This window comes from Mauremys mutica, chromosome 2, assembly GCF_020497125.1.
Source record: "Mauremys mutica isolate MM-2020 ecotype Southern chromosome 2, ASM2049712v1, whole genome shotgun sequence".
NCBI lineage: Eukaryota > Metazoa > Chordata > Testudines > Geoemydidae > Mauremys > Mauremys mutica.
In genome coordinates, this window is record NC_059073.1 from 194,690,791 (window position 1) to 194,708,539 (window position 17,749).

General features: G+C 51.5%; 1 protein-coding gene across 1 annotated transcript; it reads left to right on the forward strand.

The window, feature by feature from the left end:
• The first annotated feature begins 4,741 nt into the window (after nucleotides 1-4,741).
• Nucleotides 4,742-15,340, forward strand: LOC123365221 (maestro heat-like repeat-containing protein family member 1). Its single transcript, XM_045007926.1, has 14 exons — nucleotides 4,742-4,926; nucleotides 5,383-5,489; nucleotides 5,819-5,941; nucleotides 6,420-6,499; nucleotides 6,927-7,032; nucleotides 7,506-7,601; nucleotides 8,256-8,354; nucleotides 8,789-8,924; nucleotides 9,146-9,240; nucleotides 9,821-9,972; nucleotides 10,930-11,077; nucleotides 12,844-12,984; nucleotides 14,001-14,158; nucleotides 14,721-15,340. The coding sequence occupies exons 2-8, from the start codon at nucleotides 5,430-5,432 to the stop codon at nucleotides 8,918-8,920; spliced, it is 696 nt and encodes a 231-aa protein (XP_044863861.1). The 5' UTR covers nucleotides 4,742-4,926; nucleotides 5,383-5,429; the 3' UTR covers nucleotides 8,921-8,924; nucleotides 9,146-9,240; nucleotides 9,821-9,972; nucleotides 10,930-11,077; nucleotides 12,844-12,984; nucleotides 14,001-14,158; nucleotides 14,721-15,340.
• Nucleotides 15,341-17,749: the final 2,409 nt, after the last annotated feature.

Here is a 17,749-nt window from a genome sequence, read left to right on the forward strand (position 1 = left end):
CTCAGCCAATTTAGCTTATAAAAGAGATCAGGAGGTGACTTCATTGAAGTGTTGAAGTAACTTCATGGAGAGACAATATCAGACAGCAGAGAAAAGCATAACAAGACCCAGTGGCTGGAAACTGAAAAGAGACCAATTCATATTAGCAATAAGGCACAACAGTGAGGATGATTCACCAAGGGAACAAACTACAAAGGGAAGTGGTCGGAATTCTCCATCTCTTGATGTGTTCTAATGAAGACTAGATGATGTGTTTGGTCAAAAACTAGCTACTGTGCTATATAATAGGTCTGCAATATTCAGGAGATCAGATTACATGCTGTAATTGTCTCTTCTGGCCATACGTTTTGCTAATTTCAAAATGAACACTCATTGAGTGGGGTGGTCCACATGGTCCAATTCAGACATCCAAACTGACCGCACTGAGGTAGGACATTAGCACTACAGGGGAGGGGCAGGTGTGACAGTGACATCACAAGGGCCTTTTGCAGGACCTCAGCCTATTGGACAAAGGTGGTGGGAAGGCGATTATCTCACAGAGAGACCCTGACATCACCCAGGCAGGACGGGTGCAGGACGGGGGCAACCTCAGGGATAGATCCCTGTGGCTTTGCCTCAGCACGTCTAATGATCTAGTTCTTTTAAAATATTTACTGACTAATTAGGGTTTAAGAAAGCCATATGCAAACCCATACTTCCAGGAACAAAAGAGTCAGGCCGCACCCTACAGAATGGGGGACAGTCCACTGGAAAGCAGTGACCCTGAACAGGATTTAGGGGCCATAGTGGATAAGCTGCTCAACATGATCTGTCAATGTGAAGCTGTGGTAAAAAAAGGTTAAAGCCATTCTTTGATGGCTAGACTAGTGAGTATTGAAAGGGAGGTGATACAGCATTGATGAAACTGATAATGGAATGTTGAATCCAGTTCTTGTGTCCACATTTTGAAAATTACATTAAACTGGAGAGGTTACAGAAAAGATTCTTATTTGAGTGATGGGGATGATGCTGTAGAGTGAGACATTGAAAAAGCTCAATCTGTTTAGTTTATCCAAAAGAAGAATGAGAAAGGAGTTGCTTGACTTCATGGAGAGAAAATGCTGAATATAAAAGGGCTCTTTTATCTAGCAGAGAAAGCCATGTCAAGACCCCATGGCTGGAAGCAGAAATCCAAAAAAGTCTAATTAGAATAAGACCCAGGTTTGTTAGAGGGCAATTCATCGTTGGAAGAAACTTCCAAGAGAAATGATGGCTTCTCCATCTCTTGATGTCTTCTAATGAAGACTAGGTGACTTTCTGGAAAAGGTTTGAGTAAAACAACCAGCCAGCTCTTCTGACATACAGGAGGCCTGCCTTAGGATATGCAGGGGATCAGATTAAATGCTCTAATGGTCCCTTCTGGCCATAAAGTCTACTAATATATGAAAACCTGATTGTGGCCTGAGAAGCAGCCTCTGATCTTTTACTGTATAGCAGCCTTGATCCCCAGAATGAAGACTCATTGAGTTGAGTGATTCAAGGGAAGCAGCTCAAACGTCCAATATGACTGGCTAGGAGCAGGACATCAGCACTGCAGGGGAGGGACGGGTGTGGCAGTGACATCACAAGGGCCTTTTGCAGGACCTCAGCCTATTGGACAAAGGTGGTGGGAAGGCGATGATCTCACAGAGAGACCCTGACATCAGCCAGGCAGGACAGGGGTGCAGGACGGGGGCAACCTCAGAGACAGACCTCTGTGGCTTTTCCTCAGCAAGTCTTCTTCTCGAGGTCTCTGCTTAAGGACTGAGAGAGAATTCACTTTCATATTTGTGAGCATAAGGAGGACCCTCTTTGGAGTTTTCTCCTTTTCTTTTACTGATTTTGTTGGAAAACAGACATCCCTGTTTAGAAGGTAAGAGCCTCCGAGATTTTTGGAACCTGTTCAGTTTGATCCATCAGGTGCCAGCTGAATTCTAGGCCTGGAAAACACTAGATTGAGATGGCAGAATTTTATTCCCCATCTAGGACTTTGTTCCTAAGTATCACTGGGGACATTGGGTTTCTCCTTTTTGTTTTCCCTTTTCCTCTGTCTCTCACTCCTTTCTCTTCTTCTCTTGCATGTTTTGTCCTTTTCCCCTGCGCTCCTCCCATCACCAGAAGCTGTGTATGTGTGTGTGGAGGGTGGCCGGAGCCAGGGGGGTTCTCTCCAACACATAGTGTGGGAGACTCTCACAAAGAGGTGGGGCTGGAATAGTGCTCTAAGAGTGGTTCCCTCCGGAGGTGAACTATTCCGTTCTTTGGGCTATTTGATGAGAACCCTCAGCCTCCCAGCCCTCCAAGTCCCAACACTGATTGGCTGAGCAGGGGACTATTGACAGGGAGGAGACCTGGCTCTTTGTTCTTCTCTTTTAAGACCAAGCCAACAAGTCATAACCAATTGACAAGTTTTGATGCTGCTCTGCATTAATTGTCTCTGAGCAGTTCATGATCCTCTCTAACATTCCAGTTCTTCTAGAATACTTGCTGAATAATTACTATGTACAATTGTTGCTCTGTAGCTCATTTGAGAGCCCTTTATTCTCATCATTACATGTATGAAATTCAAGATGAGATAGTTAGTTTGAAAGCCCGGACTCCTGGGTCCTATTCCCAACTCTGCCACTGGCTGGCTGCATGACCTAAGACAAGTCACTTCTCCTTTCTCAGCCTTAGTTTCTCCCTCTGTCAAGTAGGAATAACAGTCCTCTCCTACCTACCTCACAGTGGGTGGAGGATGGGGATCCATTGGAGAGTGTCAGTAGTAGCAGTGCAGAATATGAGGTGTCCTATCACCTTGAGTCCTATCAGATTATGACATACTATGATAGCGGAAAGATTCTATTTTATTTGTATTTTATTATTTTGAAATTGTTAAGAGCAGCAACTACTTAGCTCAGACTGAAGCATCTCATTTAATTTTCTTGATCAGTGTCTCCTCTTTCTGTGCGACGAGACAATTTAACGCACTGTGACAAACAGGAGATGGTCTTGTTTTGCAAACAAATATTTTGCAAAGAAATTTCATCTAACTTGTTATGGTTTCAAGAAACAAACTGGTTTAGTCTGAATGGATTTTCTGACAGAAAACAGTTTCCATGAAAATTTTTCCAACCACATTATATCCTGGACTCTATCCCTGCCTCCGGGGGGGTTGTTGTCTCTTAGTTAGAACAGGAGTCAGGACAGGTGGCTTCTCTTTCTCAGGACAGGTGGGATCTTGGGTAGGTCGCTTCCCATCTCTGTACTTCAGGATGCCCATCTGTCCCGTGGGAATAGGGACAATTCTCTAACTCTGGGCAGCAGTGAGTCTGGGTGAGATAAGGGCTGTTAAAGCCCTCTGCAAAGGAGAAAGGGGGGGTTTCCAGATTGTGAACGTCAAGAATTCTAAACTTTGTTAAAATGGCTAATCTGGAGAAACAAGAAATGGTTGGGGCCAAATTTTAATCATCGTCTTTTTTAAAGCCCATAAAGGGATGTGACTCCAAGTGAGCCATAAAGAGGGGGAGCAACTTGCCCAAAGTCCCACAGGTCAATAGGAAAGCCAGCAATGGAATCCAGGAGTGACTGATCCAGTCACTACAGCAGAATACACTCCCTCTCAAAGGCAGGGGGACCGGACATGAGGGCCTGGGAGTGTGCAGCTGTGGTTAGTGAAGGGGCCTGGAAATGAGACCCTGAACATCTGCCATCCATCACACCGTCATCTAGAGCAAGTGAGTGGCATTAGGGTTCCTAGGTGGTTTCCCCTGGGAAGAAGCAGAAAGACGGGGAGAGAATCTCGACCAAAGGAGATTGGATTTGCAAACAGCCCTCAGGAGCCCTTCACTGTCAGACCGGGTAGAGCCTTCTCCGGAGCCGTCTCCAGTGTGCTTGGAAACGTGTGCTTGTGGGAGACTGTTCCCCAGGCTGAGAGGCTCTGAGCTGGGCCAGACTCTGTGAGCTGCTGCACATGGAAATCCATGGGGAATGAGGGGACCCTGGGCTTCCAGTGCCAAGGGACTTTGTAACTTTGACATGGGGAATGGTTTCCCAGGAGAAGTCTGGACTCCTTGGTACTGTTCCTTCTCTAGCCTGGGCGGGAGTGTGGCCTGGGATGACAGGAGGGGGCTGCTTGTCCAAAGTAACTGATGGTCTTTGTGACTGACCCCACTGCTCTAAAAGGAGGAGACTCCCCAGGTATTGCAGCACCAAGGATGACGCGGGGGAACGTTGGGAGCAGATCATGTAACCATCTCCTGCCAGTGTGTGTAGACTGCACTCCCTGCTGCACCCCTATGGGGTGGGGGAGGAGCTGGACTGGCTGGGGCAGGGATGGGGAGGGACTGAAAAGGCCCATTAGTGAGTGGCTGCCTTGACCCCAGACTCACACCTGCTCCCCGCTCGGTTCCAGGATGGCCAGGCTCCTGAGGATGTTCAGGAAGAAGGCTCGGCAGGTGGCCCCAGAGCCTGAGAGAAGCAGCTGCCATCTTCCCAAGGAGCAGAGCAGCCCCTCCATACCCGCTGGCGGGGAAGCAGCTCCCCTCCAGGCCAGGAGGTGGAAGTGCCCAGCCTTCTGGCAGAGGAAACCAGCTCCCAACACAGGTGCCGAGCTGGGAGAGGCACCAACCAGACCCAAAAGGAGCTGGCTCAGGATGCGGCTGCACAGGCAGGACCCAGCCCAGGAGGGGAGATGGGCAGGGTGGTTCTGGGGCTTGTTTTCTGGGCAGCACCGGCCCCAGGAGCCCAGCCCTGATTCCCAGCAGGAGGCATCGCCCTGCCCAGTCACTGAGGATCTGCCAGCCTTCCCAGGACAGGAGGTGGAAGATCCCTGTCCCAGCACAAGCAGCTTGGCCCACTCCCCCTGGGACAGAAGCAGCTCCTGGGACTCTGGCAGCAGCGAGGCCGATGGGCGCTGCTGCTTTGTTGCAGGTGAGGAGCAAGCCTAGGCTCAGGGAGGGTGAGGACGGGGCTGTGAACACCATGGGCCCAGATACTCTACCAGTGCTATGGGGGGGTCCCCAACCCAGGTGTCTGGCCTGAGCCACGCGAACCCCACTGACACCAGCAACAGTCACACAGCTGCCCCTGCAGCAAGAGGAACTGGGGGGTGGGTGCATCAGGAGTTGCTGCCACTTTGGTCCTTGATACTCTGGGGGCGAAGACAGGAACCTCCTAGGGAATGCTGGACAGTGCGAGGGACCTCTCTGCTATGGGCGTTGAAGCTGTTGGGGGCTGAAGGCATCCCTGACAAGGGGTGTGGGGCCCAATCTGCCCTGGGTGCTGAGGTGGGAAAGGGGAACTTTAATCCTGCTCTAATCAACACACCTCCGTCCTTCCCCCAAGTGGCAGCAGGCGTCACCCTGTTCCCTTCTCTCTCTGGTGCAGGGACCCCCAGGGACTCAGAGGACGAGGAGGAGGAGGAATGGTTGGACATGGCCACAAATGAAGCTTCTCTCAAGGTCATCAGAGAGCAGCTCCGGGGCAGAGGAAAGGTACAAATGTTCCCCAGCTGGGCTGGGCTGGAACCAAGATTGTCCTGTCCCTTCCCAGCATCCCGACGCTCTGCAGAGGGTCTTGTCCCTGATGATCCACCACCCCTTTTTGTCCATGATGTGGGACCCACACCAGCTGAGGACTCCTCCCCTGACAGGCACTGTTCCACTTCCTGATCCTGCTTGTGTAGGAGTCATGAGTGATTTGGACAATAGGCGGGTCCCCACTTTCCCCATTGAGGCCTGAGCCCTGGAACTGGTGTGGGTGGGACCGGGATGTCCCTGCTAACAGGCTCTCTCTCCCCTAACCCCACTCCTTGTGGGTTCAGGATGAGGCGCAGCAGCGCATGTTCCTGCACGCCATCCACCCCGCGTGTCTCGCTGCACAGCAGAGAGGGCAGGACACACTGGAGCTGCACTGCTGCAAGGTGGCTGTGGTGGAGAGGATTGTGGTGAGTGAGGCATGGCTCCTGGCAGCTGGAGGGAGGAGAGAGACATGGGATGGGCAGGGGTATCTCCAGGTTAATGGGTGGTGTTGGAGGGGGCAGCAGAGGGCAGGGATTCCTGGGGCTGAAGATTGGAGAGAAGAGAAGGGAGAAATTCTGAGATTGGTCACTAGTGGGAAATGGGGGAATTGTGGGGCTAGAGGGCAGCTGAGGCTGGGCGACAAGGAATCAGATGGTCCCAGCTTAGTAGTGAGGGCGGGTGTTGGATGGGGGCAGTTTTGACAGGGAGGAAGGAAGAAGGGGAATGGGACTGAGCTGTGCAGGAAACCTGGAAGGGGGACAAGTTTTATGGGCATGAAGGAATCAGAGGAGCGGGAGGCAGGTGGGGGGATCCTGCTGGCCATGTAGGGCACTGGCTGTGTAATCTCCTCATGGGGAAATGTCAGTGGGGCCCGAATTTCACATGCTCCTTCGCGTCTCACAGGAGCTCATTGAGGAGCTGCCTGACGACTCTCCACCCTGCGCCGTCTTCACCAACTCCCTGATTGCTGTGGGCAACCTCAGGTACCTAGACCCTCCCGCCTGGCTCCCCTAGCCCAAGTGCTGCTCAGGCCCAGGGCTGGGAGTCCCTGTCCCTCCCACTCCCAGGTCCCCTCCCAAGGGTGGCTCCTCTGGCAGAGGTGGTGGGGTGGGAAGGTTCACTCTCTCTTGACTGGGCTTTTCTTTTCACTCCAAGAACATTACAGGAGCCTTGGGGAGAGGCTTACTCCGGGGGTCAGATACAGGAGGGGCAGCAGGGTCCAGGGAACAGGAGCTATTCCTGCCCTGCCACTGTCTGTCTGTGAGGCCTTGGCCATGTCATTCCCTGGCTCGGTGCCTCAGTTTCCATTCTCGCCAGCCTGTGCCTATTTCCCTGCGGTTTCATGTCCATGTTGACGCCAGTCCCATCCCCGTACTGCACAGTCTAATACCAGATCCTCTCTCTTGCCAGCACCATGAAACCTGCTCTGGAGCCAGAACTGGAGATACACCTTATGCAAGCTGCCCTGCATGCTGTCTTTACCCTGGGCACAGAGAAGGACACCACCCAAGTCCAGGTACATCCTCCTCCTTCATCCTCCTGTTCCTCCAGAGTGGCCTTTGTTCCCTGCTTCCTTGATTCACTGGAGCTCCAGAGACAGGGGTGGGGTGGGCAGAGATGGAACAAGCTGGGAGGGAAGGAATTACCCTTCCCTGGGGGGTTTCTTTCTTTCTTTCTTTCTTTCTTTCTTTCTTTCTTTCTTTCTTTCTTCCATATGCCATGTTTTGCCCCGCTTCCATTCATAGCAACTTGGCTGTTCCAGACTCTGATGCCTATGAGGCACTCTGCAAAGACCTGCTAAGCTCATGGATCAAAGAGCCAGCTGTCATCAATCCTTTCTAACTGCCTGCAGTGGGATGTGAATGAGAGATGCCAGGATATGTGTTTGGGAATCTCACCAGTGCTTCCCACAGACCCCTCTTCTCATCCAGTGGCAAGTGTAGCCCCAGTTTTCATAACTCTGACCCATGGCTCTCCCTTGTCTTGCAGGCTCTGCACAAGATCATGCCAGAGCTCCCGGATGCCATGCTGGGGAACCTGCTGACAGAGTCCCCAGAAACAGACATGCTCCACTACATCTTGGAGGTGAGCCTCAGGAGGAGGGGCTGGGAGCGATTTTACTTGAACTCTTAGGAGGACTGGGTAAGGAGAGACTGGAAGATCCATTTTCTAGTCTGTCCTCCTAGCTGGGTCCCCAGTGGAATGTTTTCTTTGGTCAGGACACTCAGTGCAATGCAGTATCAGGTCCTTCCTCCTTGAAGGACAGAGGAAGGAGCTGGGACTTTAAGCCAGAGCTCTGCCTGGTTCTGTTGAGCACTAAGCGCAGGGCACCTGGCTGGCTTGGGGAGTGAGAGTCTGAAAACCCCCTCCCCCGCCATGAGATTCAGGAGATGGTTCTCAGATAAGAGATACAGGCTCCTTCCTACAGAAACAGGAGGACCCCAGGGAATCAGCCCTTCTCTCTGATAGCCCCAGAGATTCCTGAGGGGATTGTGCTCACAGTCATTCCCTTCATCCCACTATGGACTTTAGTACTGGGGAATGGTAAGGGATCAGTCTCCTTTCTGGTGAACTGTTCAGAAATCAGTTCAGGGAAGATGGGACCAGCCCCAACACCGATCAATGACTCGGATATTGCACCCTGCGCATAATGTCTCAGCCCCCTGGGGCTGGGGAGGGGCTCATTTGCACAGCATGTGCACCTGCCCATTGATCCTGACCTACCTCTTTCACCCACAGTACGTCAACTTCTGGATTATGTCCAGGGTGTCCCAGGAGAGAGCCAGGGCCATTAAGAGCAGCACGGCCCTACTCAGATACACCCTCCCTGAGTTTGATGTAAGTGACCTCTGACCCCAGCTTCCTGACTCCGGGCATAGGTAGGCTGTCTCCAAAGGGCTGAAGGAGCTGCTGCTGCAGGGCCTGTGGGTTAGGAGTGTTCCTCTTGGGGAGGCAGTGTCAGAGCAGGGAATGAGCTAGGATTGAATCAAGTTCTTCTTGTCCTGGTTAAGTGGTGACCCTGGGCCTTTAAGAGGATCATGCTCCAGCCCCTGCTGCAGTCAGGTTCGTGTCTGGCCTTGGGTCCCTTCTTGGCATCCTGGAGCAGCACCAGGCTCCCTCGGCAGCAGAGAAACGGAAGGGTTTATCTCTAGCTCCTCTCCCCCCAGCATTTCCTGCATAGGGACTTAGGGGAAGGAGACTCCTAGCCCAGGGGGCACTGGGAGCTCACAGGAAAATGCTGATGGAGTCCCCTCTCCTCTCCCTTCCATTAGAACCCAGCAGAGTTCCCCAGGATGGGTCACCATGTGGCACAGCTGGCTCTGTTCATCAGTGACCCAGCCAAGGACATCAGCCGGCAGCCCAGGGAAGGGATTTACCGGCTCTACCAGCTGCTGCTGCACTAGAAGGGTAAGGAATCCATCTGGGAAATGGGACCCGATAGGAGACTGATAGTGACCACAGGTGGATAATGGGACCCCAACCAATTTCTCTCAGACTGACCCCAGCTGGAGGTTGAGTCTCTCTGTGTCTCTGTTCTTCTCCACCCCACTGTGCAGCCACCAATGTGATTGGAAGGACACAAGCACTTCAACCAGAATACCAAATGCGTGTGTGTGTCTCTTTCCCAGGGCTGACCATCCATGAGGCAGAAGATCTGTGGTGCTGGGACTGGCACCAGGACAGCAGGCTCCTGGGCTACAGGAACACAGCCAGGATGGGGGGGGTAAGGACACTCTGCCAGGGCATGACACAGCTCAGAAAGTGGGGCTAGCTGAGTTCCCTGCGGTGGATGCCTCCTGGAGACAGGAGAAGAGCCCACTCCTTATTTACAGCTCAGAGTTCCTCATCCAGCACCCAGTGGGAGAGGCTGGTACTAAAGGTCCCACATTGGAACCGCGCTAGTTGCCGTGATTTGAGTGTCTTACACGGATCCATTGCTACGTTGCATAAGGAGAATCCCTGGGTGGATGAGTTAATATAGGATTATGGCTCTTGGTGTTTCTCTGCTTGTTGTCCCCCTGGCTGATACTGAAGTGTCTGAGAGGAGAGCACTGGGGCAGTCAGTCACTATTGCTTGATCAGACCCTGGTTAGATTTCCTGCACCCGGAAGAAGCAGAGAAATGAGGTGGGATTTGCCCAGTGCCATTGCCAGTCAGGAAGGAGATGGCCCCAACCTGGGAACTGGGTACAGCAACTCTCTTACCCTCCCCCTTTGCCACTAGAGGGTGATGCCATTCTACCTCCAGTACTTGGAGCCTGGTTGTGGGCAATCTGCTAAAGCCTCATGTCCTGTTGGTTTTAGGTCTTCGGAAAGTTCTTCTCAGAGGGGCAGAGAAGATACTTCCTCCGGACAGCAGTGTTGGCCATCCACGACCCCTCCTGCGTCTCAGCCAGGCTGGGCTGCTCCTCGCCTACTCCCTGCTGGGGGACCCCCAGCAGCTGATGGGGGACAAGGTAAGCAGCTGCATTAGACTCAGGAGATTGGGGCAGGGCCCAGGGCCTCATTCCCATCCTATCGCCATTCGCTGGCCTGGCAGCAAGGAGCCTGGTGGGGAATGAGAGTCGGAGCAGGTGCTACTGGGAAGGGAGATGAATTAACCTCCATGAGCAGGAGGGAGCCAGCTTGTCCTCTGAGCAGCTCCAACTCAGCTCTTTAGCAAGGCTCATTAATTACTACTGTTACCTCATCATGGACTCATGTTCTTAGGACACAGTGCTATCCTATTACTCCTCGGAAGGGCAGGAGAGTCCCCTTAGTGCCTTCTGTGAGCCTTCCCTGCCCCACAGAGCTGCACCCAGTTCCTCATGGCCTAGTGTCCATGTCACCCGAGCCACCATCCAGAGTTGGCGACTGACCAGGTAGTTCTGAGGCACATGGGCAGGGGAAGCTTGTCCTGCTGCTCGCAGGGCTGGACCCACTCTAGAGGGAACAGGAGGATTCAGTCAGCAGGGGCTGCCGACGTGATCCATTCACCCGGTCTGCCATCCTGCAGTTTCTGGGTTAGTCACTGGAGTGACTTGGAGAAAGGTCTTAACCACCCCACATTCCACTTCACTGCTGCCAGAATCCCTCCTGTCCCCCCTGCTGGAGCCCCCTCCCTGCCCTACCTAGGTGGGAGTGGAGGAGAGGGTTCTGAGAACTTGAGCTGTGTCCCCAGGTGGGTTTGAGGTGGAACAGCTGTCAGGGGCATTGAGGGGGAGGTGGCAGGAGCTAGCCCTACAAGGAGGGGGGTTGGCACTGGAGGTCACTAGAAAGGACAACAAGACTCCATCCCGGCGATCAGGAGGGTGGATCCACCCCTCAGACATGGGCAGCTGCTGGCTGGAAATGCTGCTGGTTCCAGGTGCTCTTAATCCTCCCTGATTCCTGGGGATTGTCTGAGTCTCTGACAGGTTCTCGTTCCCTTGCAGCAAGAGGATGTCACAGCCAACATGATGTGCCAGCTCCGCATCATCCAGCACTTGCACCAGGTGCCCGAGGTGCTGCAAGGGCTGTGCCTCATCTGATGCCCTTAAATGTTTCCCGCCCATGTTCAGCAACTCCCGCTCCCTGCTGCAGGTACTGCTCTGTCTCACTGTAAAGGGGGGCTAGTGGAAGGGGAAATGGAGCCCCCTAGTACTGCCAGAAACTCTCTCCCCTCTCTGTGGACCAGGGTCCTTCCCTCTGCCCCCAAACTTCCTTCATCTGGGGCATGAGCTCCTCCCCTCACTCCCATTCCCTGCCCCTCTTTCCGTGGTCTGACACCCATCCCATTCCCCCTGCTCCCAGGCAGAGCTCTCCCTGCCTCATGTGGTGCAGAAGGGCCTTTGTGTCAGGGCTACAGCACGTCTGCCCAACTGAAGCTCAGGAAGCTCCACATTTGAGGAGGTGAGGATGGGACAGAGGCTCAGGGCTAGCTTCAGCTCCTGCCCTTTATTCTACCTGTGGTCCTTCTATGGACTCTCAGAGTGTGAAATGAATAGGAGCCTCCTCCCCAGCTGTCTGTTAGGCCCTGGGGTGTGTCACAGCCTCCCAGATCGACGCAGCCTGCAGCTGAGCCACCTCAGGGAGCAGTGAGGACAGGTCACCTTGTCCTTTCAAACCAAGCAGTGCAGGGTCTCAAAGAGGCTGAGAGGGAAGAACCTGCTCCCTCATGGAGGTAAAAGCCTGGCCAGGACCTAGCGGTGAGCGAACTCTGGTACTAGCCTGCTTCCATTATGGAAACAGCCTGGTACTGGAGAGTGGGTGGGGAGAACAGGGAGATGGGAGGGGTTCCTGAGGCTGGGGTGGGGAGGAAGCTGAGGGGCTGGAGGGGGATTAGAGACATGGCCCAGCTTGTGGGAAGGATCCTGCTGGCTGTGTCTGGAGCACTGTGTAGCCTCTTCTATGGGAAGTTGCCATGGGTCAGTGGGGCCTGACTCTCTCATGCTCCTTTGTTCTCTTTGGGCATCACAGGAGATGTCTGGGGAACTGCCCTTGGACTCTGTGCCCAGCGCCACTTGGAAATTATTAGATTTGCTACCTTCAAAGAGACAGGGCACAACTCAGGCTGTTAGGTAGGCTGGAGACCCAACACTTCACTTGAACACCCGACACTGAGGTGGTTTGGGAAGCATAGTAACAAAGAAGAGATTTAAGTGATACTAAGCAAGAGAAAGAGACAAGTTTCAAACAAACAAACAAACCAAAACACACTTTGTAGTGACTTAAAACTGAATCTTAGCAAGTCACAATCTTTGCCTTAGCAGTTTCCAGAATAACATCAAGTTACCAGCATTTCCAGCCATCCAGGCCAGGGGATCCAATGTTCCCACAATCAAAGGGTGCTGTTCCCTACGTGATGGAGAACTCAAATGTCTTTTGTTCCCCTTCTATTACCCAAAGTCCATTGTCTGTGCTTCCACAGCCAGGAAAGCTTCCTGGGGTGCAGACTCAGTCCCCTGGCGTGCTCCCCAAGCTGCTGTTTGTTAGCTTGGTTGTTTTGTTTACCTTCAGTGTCAATGTACTTTCATAGCCTATGGCTTACAAAGCTTGACTCAGACAGATAAATCCACATTCCTGTCTCTAAGCCAAACTTGTTTATCAAATCTGATCCCAAAACATATTTTAAGAACATATTTCCAGCACACATACACAACTCATTATACCCCACCCGGACTTACACCACACAAGGATATTCTTTACCACCGTGTTCTCCGCTTTCCTAACAGACCTTATTTGATGTCCCTGTATGGTACAATAATTCTCTGTCGAATCAGCTGATTTGATTGCTTAGTCTTTCAGTTTTAGACCCTCTGTTTTCCTTCTGGGGTGCCTGGACCCTGATTGTAACATCTGTCTTCCAGTCTCCGTCCCAGCCTCTCACACAGATGTATGCTGCAGCCAGCCCAGCTCAGGAAGCAGTGGACAGATGATCTCATCCTGTCAAACCAAGCAACATGGGTCTCGTTGAGGCTTAGATGGAAGATCCCACGCATCTCCTGGAGGTAAGAACCGTTCACTCTTCTGGGCACTTGGAGCTTTTGCAACAAAGAGGGGGCTCCTGTTACATAGCCTATTTGTCATCATGACATCCTTATTTTATTCTCGGAGAATGTGTCCGGGATCCTGGAGACTGTTTCCTGCAGGAGGTTTGAGCGTGGAGAGATCACTCACTGTCATGATCTATGGGTCGTCAACCCGGGTCTGCAGGGTTCATGGGAGCAGCCACACTCCAGCCCTACACCTGGAAGTATGCTGACAACTGCTTACCTAGGACTCATGAAGTCCAGCCCCAGTTTGAGGCTCCACCCTGAGGCCTATTGGCAGAGTCTCAGAGCAGCTAATTGGCCTCTGGGCCCACCTTAAACCAGCAGCAGGAACAAGAAGCTGTCCGAACACCCAAGTTTCTCCCTTCTGGACCGTGTGCTAGCTGTACCCGCTCCCGCTCCCCAGGCTTGATTTCTTGGCATCCTGACTTGGTGTGACTCATCCGATTTGTGGTTCTGACCACAATTTTGTCTTTTGCTTCTGCTCTTCCAGTATCCTGACCCAGCTGACTCTCGACTCCTGTCTTGTGAATGTGGACTCTGGCTCTGGCTCTGACCACTAGGTCTGGCTGTCCATGACCCGGCCATGACATTGACTTTTGTACAATTCCTCCAATGCCCTTTTCTGCTCTCCAGCTCTGCTCCCCCAGCAAGACACACCAATCCCTTGGCTCCCAGAGTCCTGGTTGCCTGCTATTCCAGGGCTGAGGGGGAGTGCTTGTATTGCCACCTCCCCCACCACAACTGCTTTTCCTATGGGAATCTCCGTAGAGCAGAGGAGAAATCTCCTCTTCTCTTAGAATCAGTCCCAGCAGTAATTCCACCCACCCTGGCCTCAGCTGAACTACTTTGTTTACCTGGGATCAGGGACCACTTTTGAATTCCTTTGCTTGGGGGTATAGGTGGGGGCAGAGGATGAAGCTCCAGCAGTTTCCAGCGGAGAATAGTACCCTGTCTTTCTATGGTCTGGCTAGGTCTCACCATGGATCCTGGAGCTGAACACCAGATGGGAGCTGATAGATTGTCCTTGGAGGGCCATGTCCTTGTGTGTGATGGAGCTGTGTGCCAGAAAGGGCCAGAGGCAGATGCACCACGCATGGCCAGAAACAGGCTAAACAGTCTGTAATGCTAGGTGAGTACAACCATGGCCACATACAGACACCACGGGATCCATGAGGACTGAATCTGGGCCCTTCGCTATCAAGAGCACAACTCACTCCAACCTGAGCCTTGACAGCGGTGACCCCTGCTAGCCCCTGAGGTGGGTCAGTATTATCCCTGTTAGCTGGGGCACAGGGATGGAAAGCGACTGACTACAAAGTCACTCACAACATCACTGACAGAGACAGGACTGAAGCACAGTACTGATACCAGTCCAGCTCCAACCACTAGACCACACTCACTTCCAAAGCAAGAGAATGCAGGAGCCCTGGCTCTGACAGCCAGTCCTTAAATGACAAGAGCAAACTCCTTCCCATTCAGGAAGACATAGAAGGGACTGTCTGCTGAGCCCCCCTCTGCAATGCCACTGTCAGAGACTATTGCTAGTGGGTGCCAAGTGACTGAGCCAGGAGCTCCTGGAGAGATTCCTAGGGGCTATGTAGTCATGTTTCACGGTGACTTCTGGGAGCCATGCAAAGAGTGCAGCATTGAAGAGACTCTCCTGCTCTAACAAAGGGTTTCTGTTCTCCTAGATAGTCAGCCAGTGAGGCCAGCTTGCAGAATGTGGAAGAGCTGTTTGGCAATGGGTTGGAGGACTCACCATGTAGGCGGCAGCAGCTGCAGAGCCTGGAGTCCCCATAGGCAAAGCCTCCACTCCTGACAGTCCGGGCTAACCTCCCCCTGCACTCAGTGGGGCTTTGGTGTTAGCTGCTGGGCCTGCGTGCCCAGACAGAGGACTCAGGTATTTCCATCAGGCTGCTCAATGGTAAATGCAGCCATCCAAAGAAGTGGAGAATGGAAGCGGAAGAGCAAAGCTGGACCATCTGCTGAGCTCCGGCAATCAAGTGACCACCACCGGGGAGAGAAGAGGAAGAACTCGAAGGTGGCTGGTGGCCGTAGGGAGGAAAAGCAGTTTGGGAGCCAGTAGAGTAGAAATAAATAGTTAATGAATACTATGGGCTTTGTCTTGTGTGGTGAAGGGTTTAAAATGGGTCTCTTTACTATCACACTAAACTTTAAAATAGCGGTGTATGATTAAAGGGCTGGTCTATAAAGGTAAGAGGTCATTCTAGGAGCTTGCAGTCTCAGATTCTGTCGCTACTGCCTGCTTCTACCAGCTGATCTCAACCCAACAAATCCCCCAGGTGGTAGCAGTAGTGAGCTCATTTCCTCTTTTTCTGGATTAGCCACCAGAAAAAGGACATGATATATGTGGCCAAGGAAAAGGAGAGGCATGGGGGGGCACTTGCAGAGTTGCCTGTTAATGCAGCTCTTGTGGGGGAGCACAGCAGGGTATTGTGGACTCAGGGGCACCATTTCAAATTTTGGTGGTGCAGGGAGGGTAATTTAACCATGATTGCAGGGGCTACTTAGGCACCTGAAAACTCTAGTATTTTGGCAGATAACTTAGCAATTAGCTGACAGGAGCACTGTATCTAATTCCTATATAAAAGAAAGAGAATGAAATATTAGACCCACTGAGCTCTAATACTAATGTGTTCTGACATCTTGTGGCAAGTCACTTTAGGGACACTGGTTAAAATGTTAATGTATATTCTTACTTTGTTACTAACTCTGTGGAGAGAGAGAGACTTCGTCAGGACTCCTGGGTTCTATCACAGCTCTGGGAGGGGAGTGGGGTCTAGTGGGTTACAGTGGGGGTCAGATACATCTGGGTTATATATAAGAATATCAGAACGGCCATACTGGGTCAGACCAATGGTCCAGACCAATTAGTCCATCTATCCTGTCTTCCAACAGTGGCCAATACCAGGTGCTTTAGAGGGAATGAACAGAACAGGCAACCACCAAGTGATACATTCCCTGTCGTCCACTACTAGCTTCTGGCAAACAGAGGCTAGGGACATGCAGAATATGGTTTTCCATCCCTGCCCATCCTGGCTAATAGTTTTTAAATTGTTTTAAATCTGCTGCCTATTAATTTCATTTGGTGACCCCTAGTTCTTATGTTATATGAAGGAGTAAATAATATTTCCTTATTTACTTTCTCCACACCAGTGATGATTTTATAAACCTCTATCAGATCCCCCCCTTAGTCATTTCTTTTCCAAGATGAAAAGTCCCAGTCTTTTAAATCTCTCCTCATACAGAAGCTGTTCCATAGCCCTCATCATTTCTGTTGCCCTTCTCTGTACCTTTTCCAAATCCAATATATCTTTTTTTGAGATGGAGTGACCAGATCTGCAGGCAGTATTCAAGATCTTTCCTAATGATTTCCAACATTCTGTTCGCTTTTTTGATTACCACTGCACATTGAGTGGATGTTTTCAGAGAACTATCCACAATGACTCCAAGATCTCTTTCTTGATGGCTAACAGCTAATTTAAACCCCATCATTTTGTATGTATAATTGGGATTATATTTTGCTATGTGCATTACTTCGCATTTATCAACACTGAATTTCATTTGCCATTGTGTTGCCCAGTCACCCAGTTTCGTGAGATGAGATCCCTTTGTAACCCTTTGAAATCAGCTTTGGACTTAACTATCTTGTGTAATTTTTTGTATTGCCACCTCACTGTTTACTCCTTTTTTCAGAGCATTGATGAATATGTTAAACAGCACTGGTCCCAGTACAGACCCCTGGGAGACACCACTATTTACCTCTCTCCATTCTGAAAACAGATTATTTATTCTTACCCTTTGTTTTGTAGCTTTTAACTGGAGTGCCTGGCAATGCTTTCAGGAACATCTAATGATCCCTAATTTAATGTAATGACAAGCCTTTTGTTATCTTAATCACCCTGCCTCTGTTTATAAACAAACTCCCAGGCCCAAGGGCAGAAGCTGGGAGCAGCACAGAATTTATCACATTCCACACTCAAGCCATGCTGCAGTTAGGAGCTCTGTTTTGAGCTAGAGCATGCACTGGGAGCAGACCTCTGGTCCAAAACACAGCGGGGGGCAGGAGCCCCTCTGCCCCTCCTAAATGGCACCCCTGGTTGTCTTCCTCCTGGGCAGTCCCCTTTCTCACTATAGTTCTGTCATGGGAGGGTCTGTCCTTTTAGCGACTCAGCCTTACAGCCAGGTCATACATTGAAGTCCACCCCTGTCAGGTTGCAAATAAGGAGTTCAATAATGTGGAAGTCTTCAGAAGTTAGCAAGGGCTTCAGGGCTTCCTCCTAGGGTGAGGATCTTAGGGTCTGGACCCTTGCACCTTCAAGATCTTTCCCAACTAGTTTCCCCAGCAAGAGATAGACTTCTGTCATTATCATTTCTTTAGGGGTTGATAAGGGAGCCCTGGCCCACCCTCTTCACTGGGCTCCAATCCAGGGCTCAATGGTAGACAGTGAAGACCTGCATTCTGCAGTGCCATGCAGCTGCCTCCCTGGATTTCTTCCTACCAGTGTCCCCGCTTCCCCCAGAGTAAAGTAAAGAACCCAAACACAAAAACACAGATCTGCTCCCATCCACTGGCTGCCTCCCTCTGAGCTGCTCTGCTTCTTCCCTTTTAAAGCTCTGTCTCCAGCTTGTGCAGGCTCTGGAGGTGCAGCAAGGCAGGGTCACCTGAGCTCCTTAATCCTTCTTCTCCAGTGTGGGA

Coding starts and splice junctions, on each gene's coding strand:
- LOC123365221 (XM_045007926.1), top strand. CDS start 5,430: ATGGCCACAAATGAAGCTTCTCTCAAGGTCATCAGAGAGCAGCTCCGG. Junction 5,942..6,419: donor CTGTGGTGGAGAGGATTGTG/GTGAGTGAGGCA, acceptor CGCGTCTCACAG/GAGCTCATTGAGGAGCTGCC. Junction 6,500..6,926: donor ATTGCTGTGGGCAACCTCAG/GTACCTAGACCC, acceptor CTCTCTTGCCAG/CACCATGAAACCTGCTCTGG.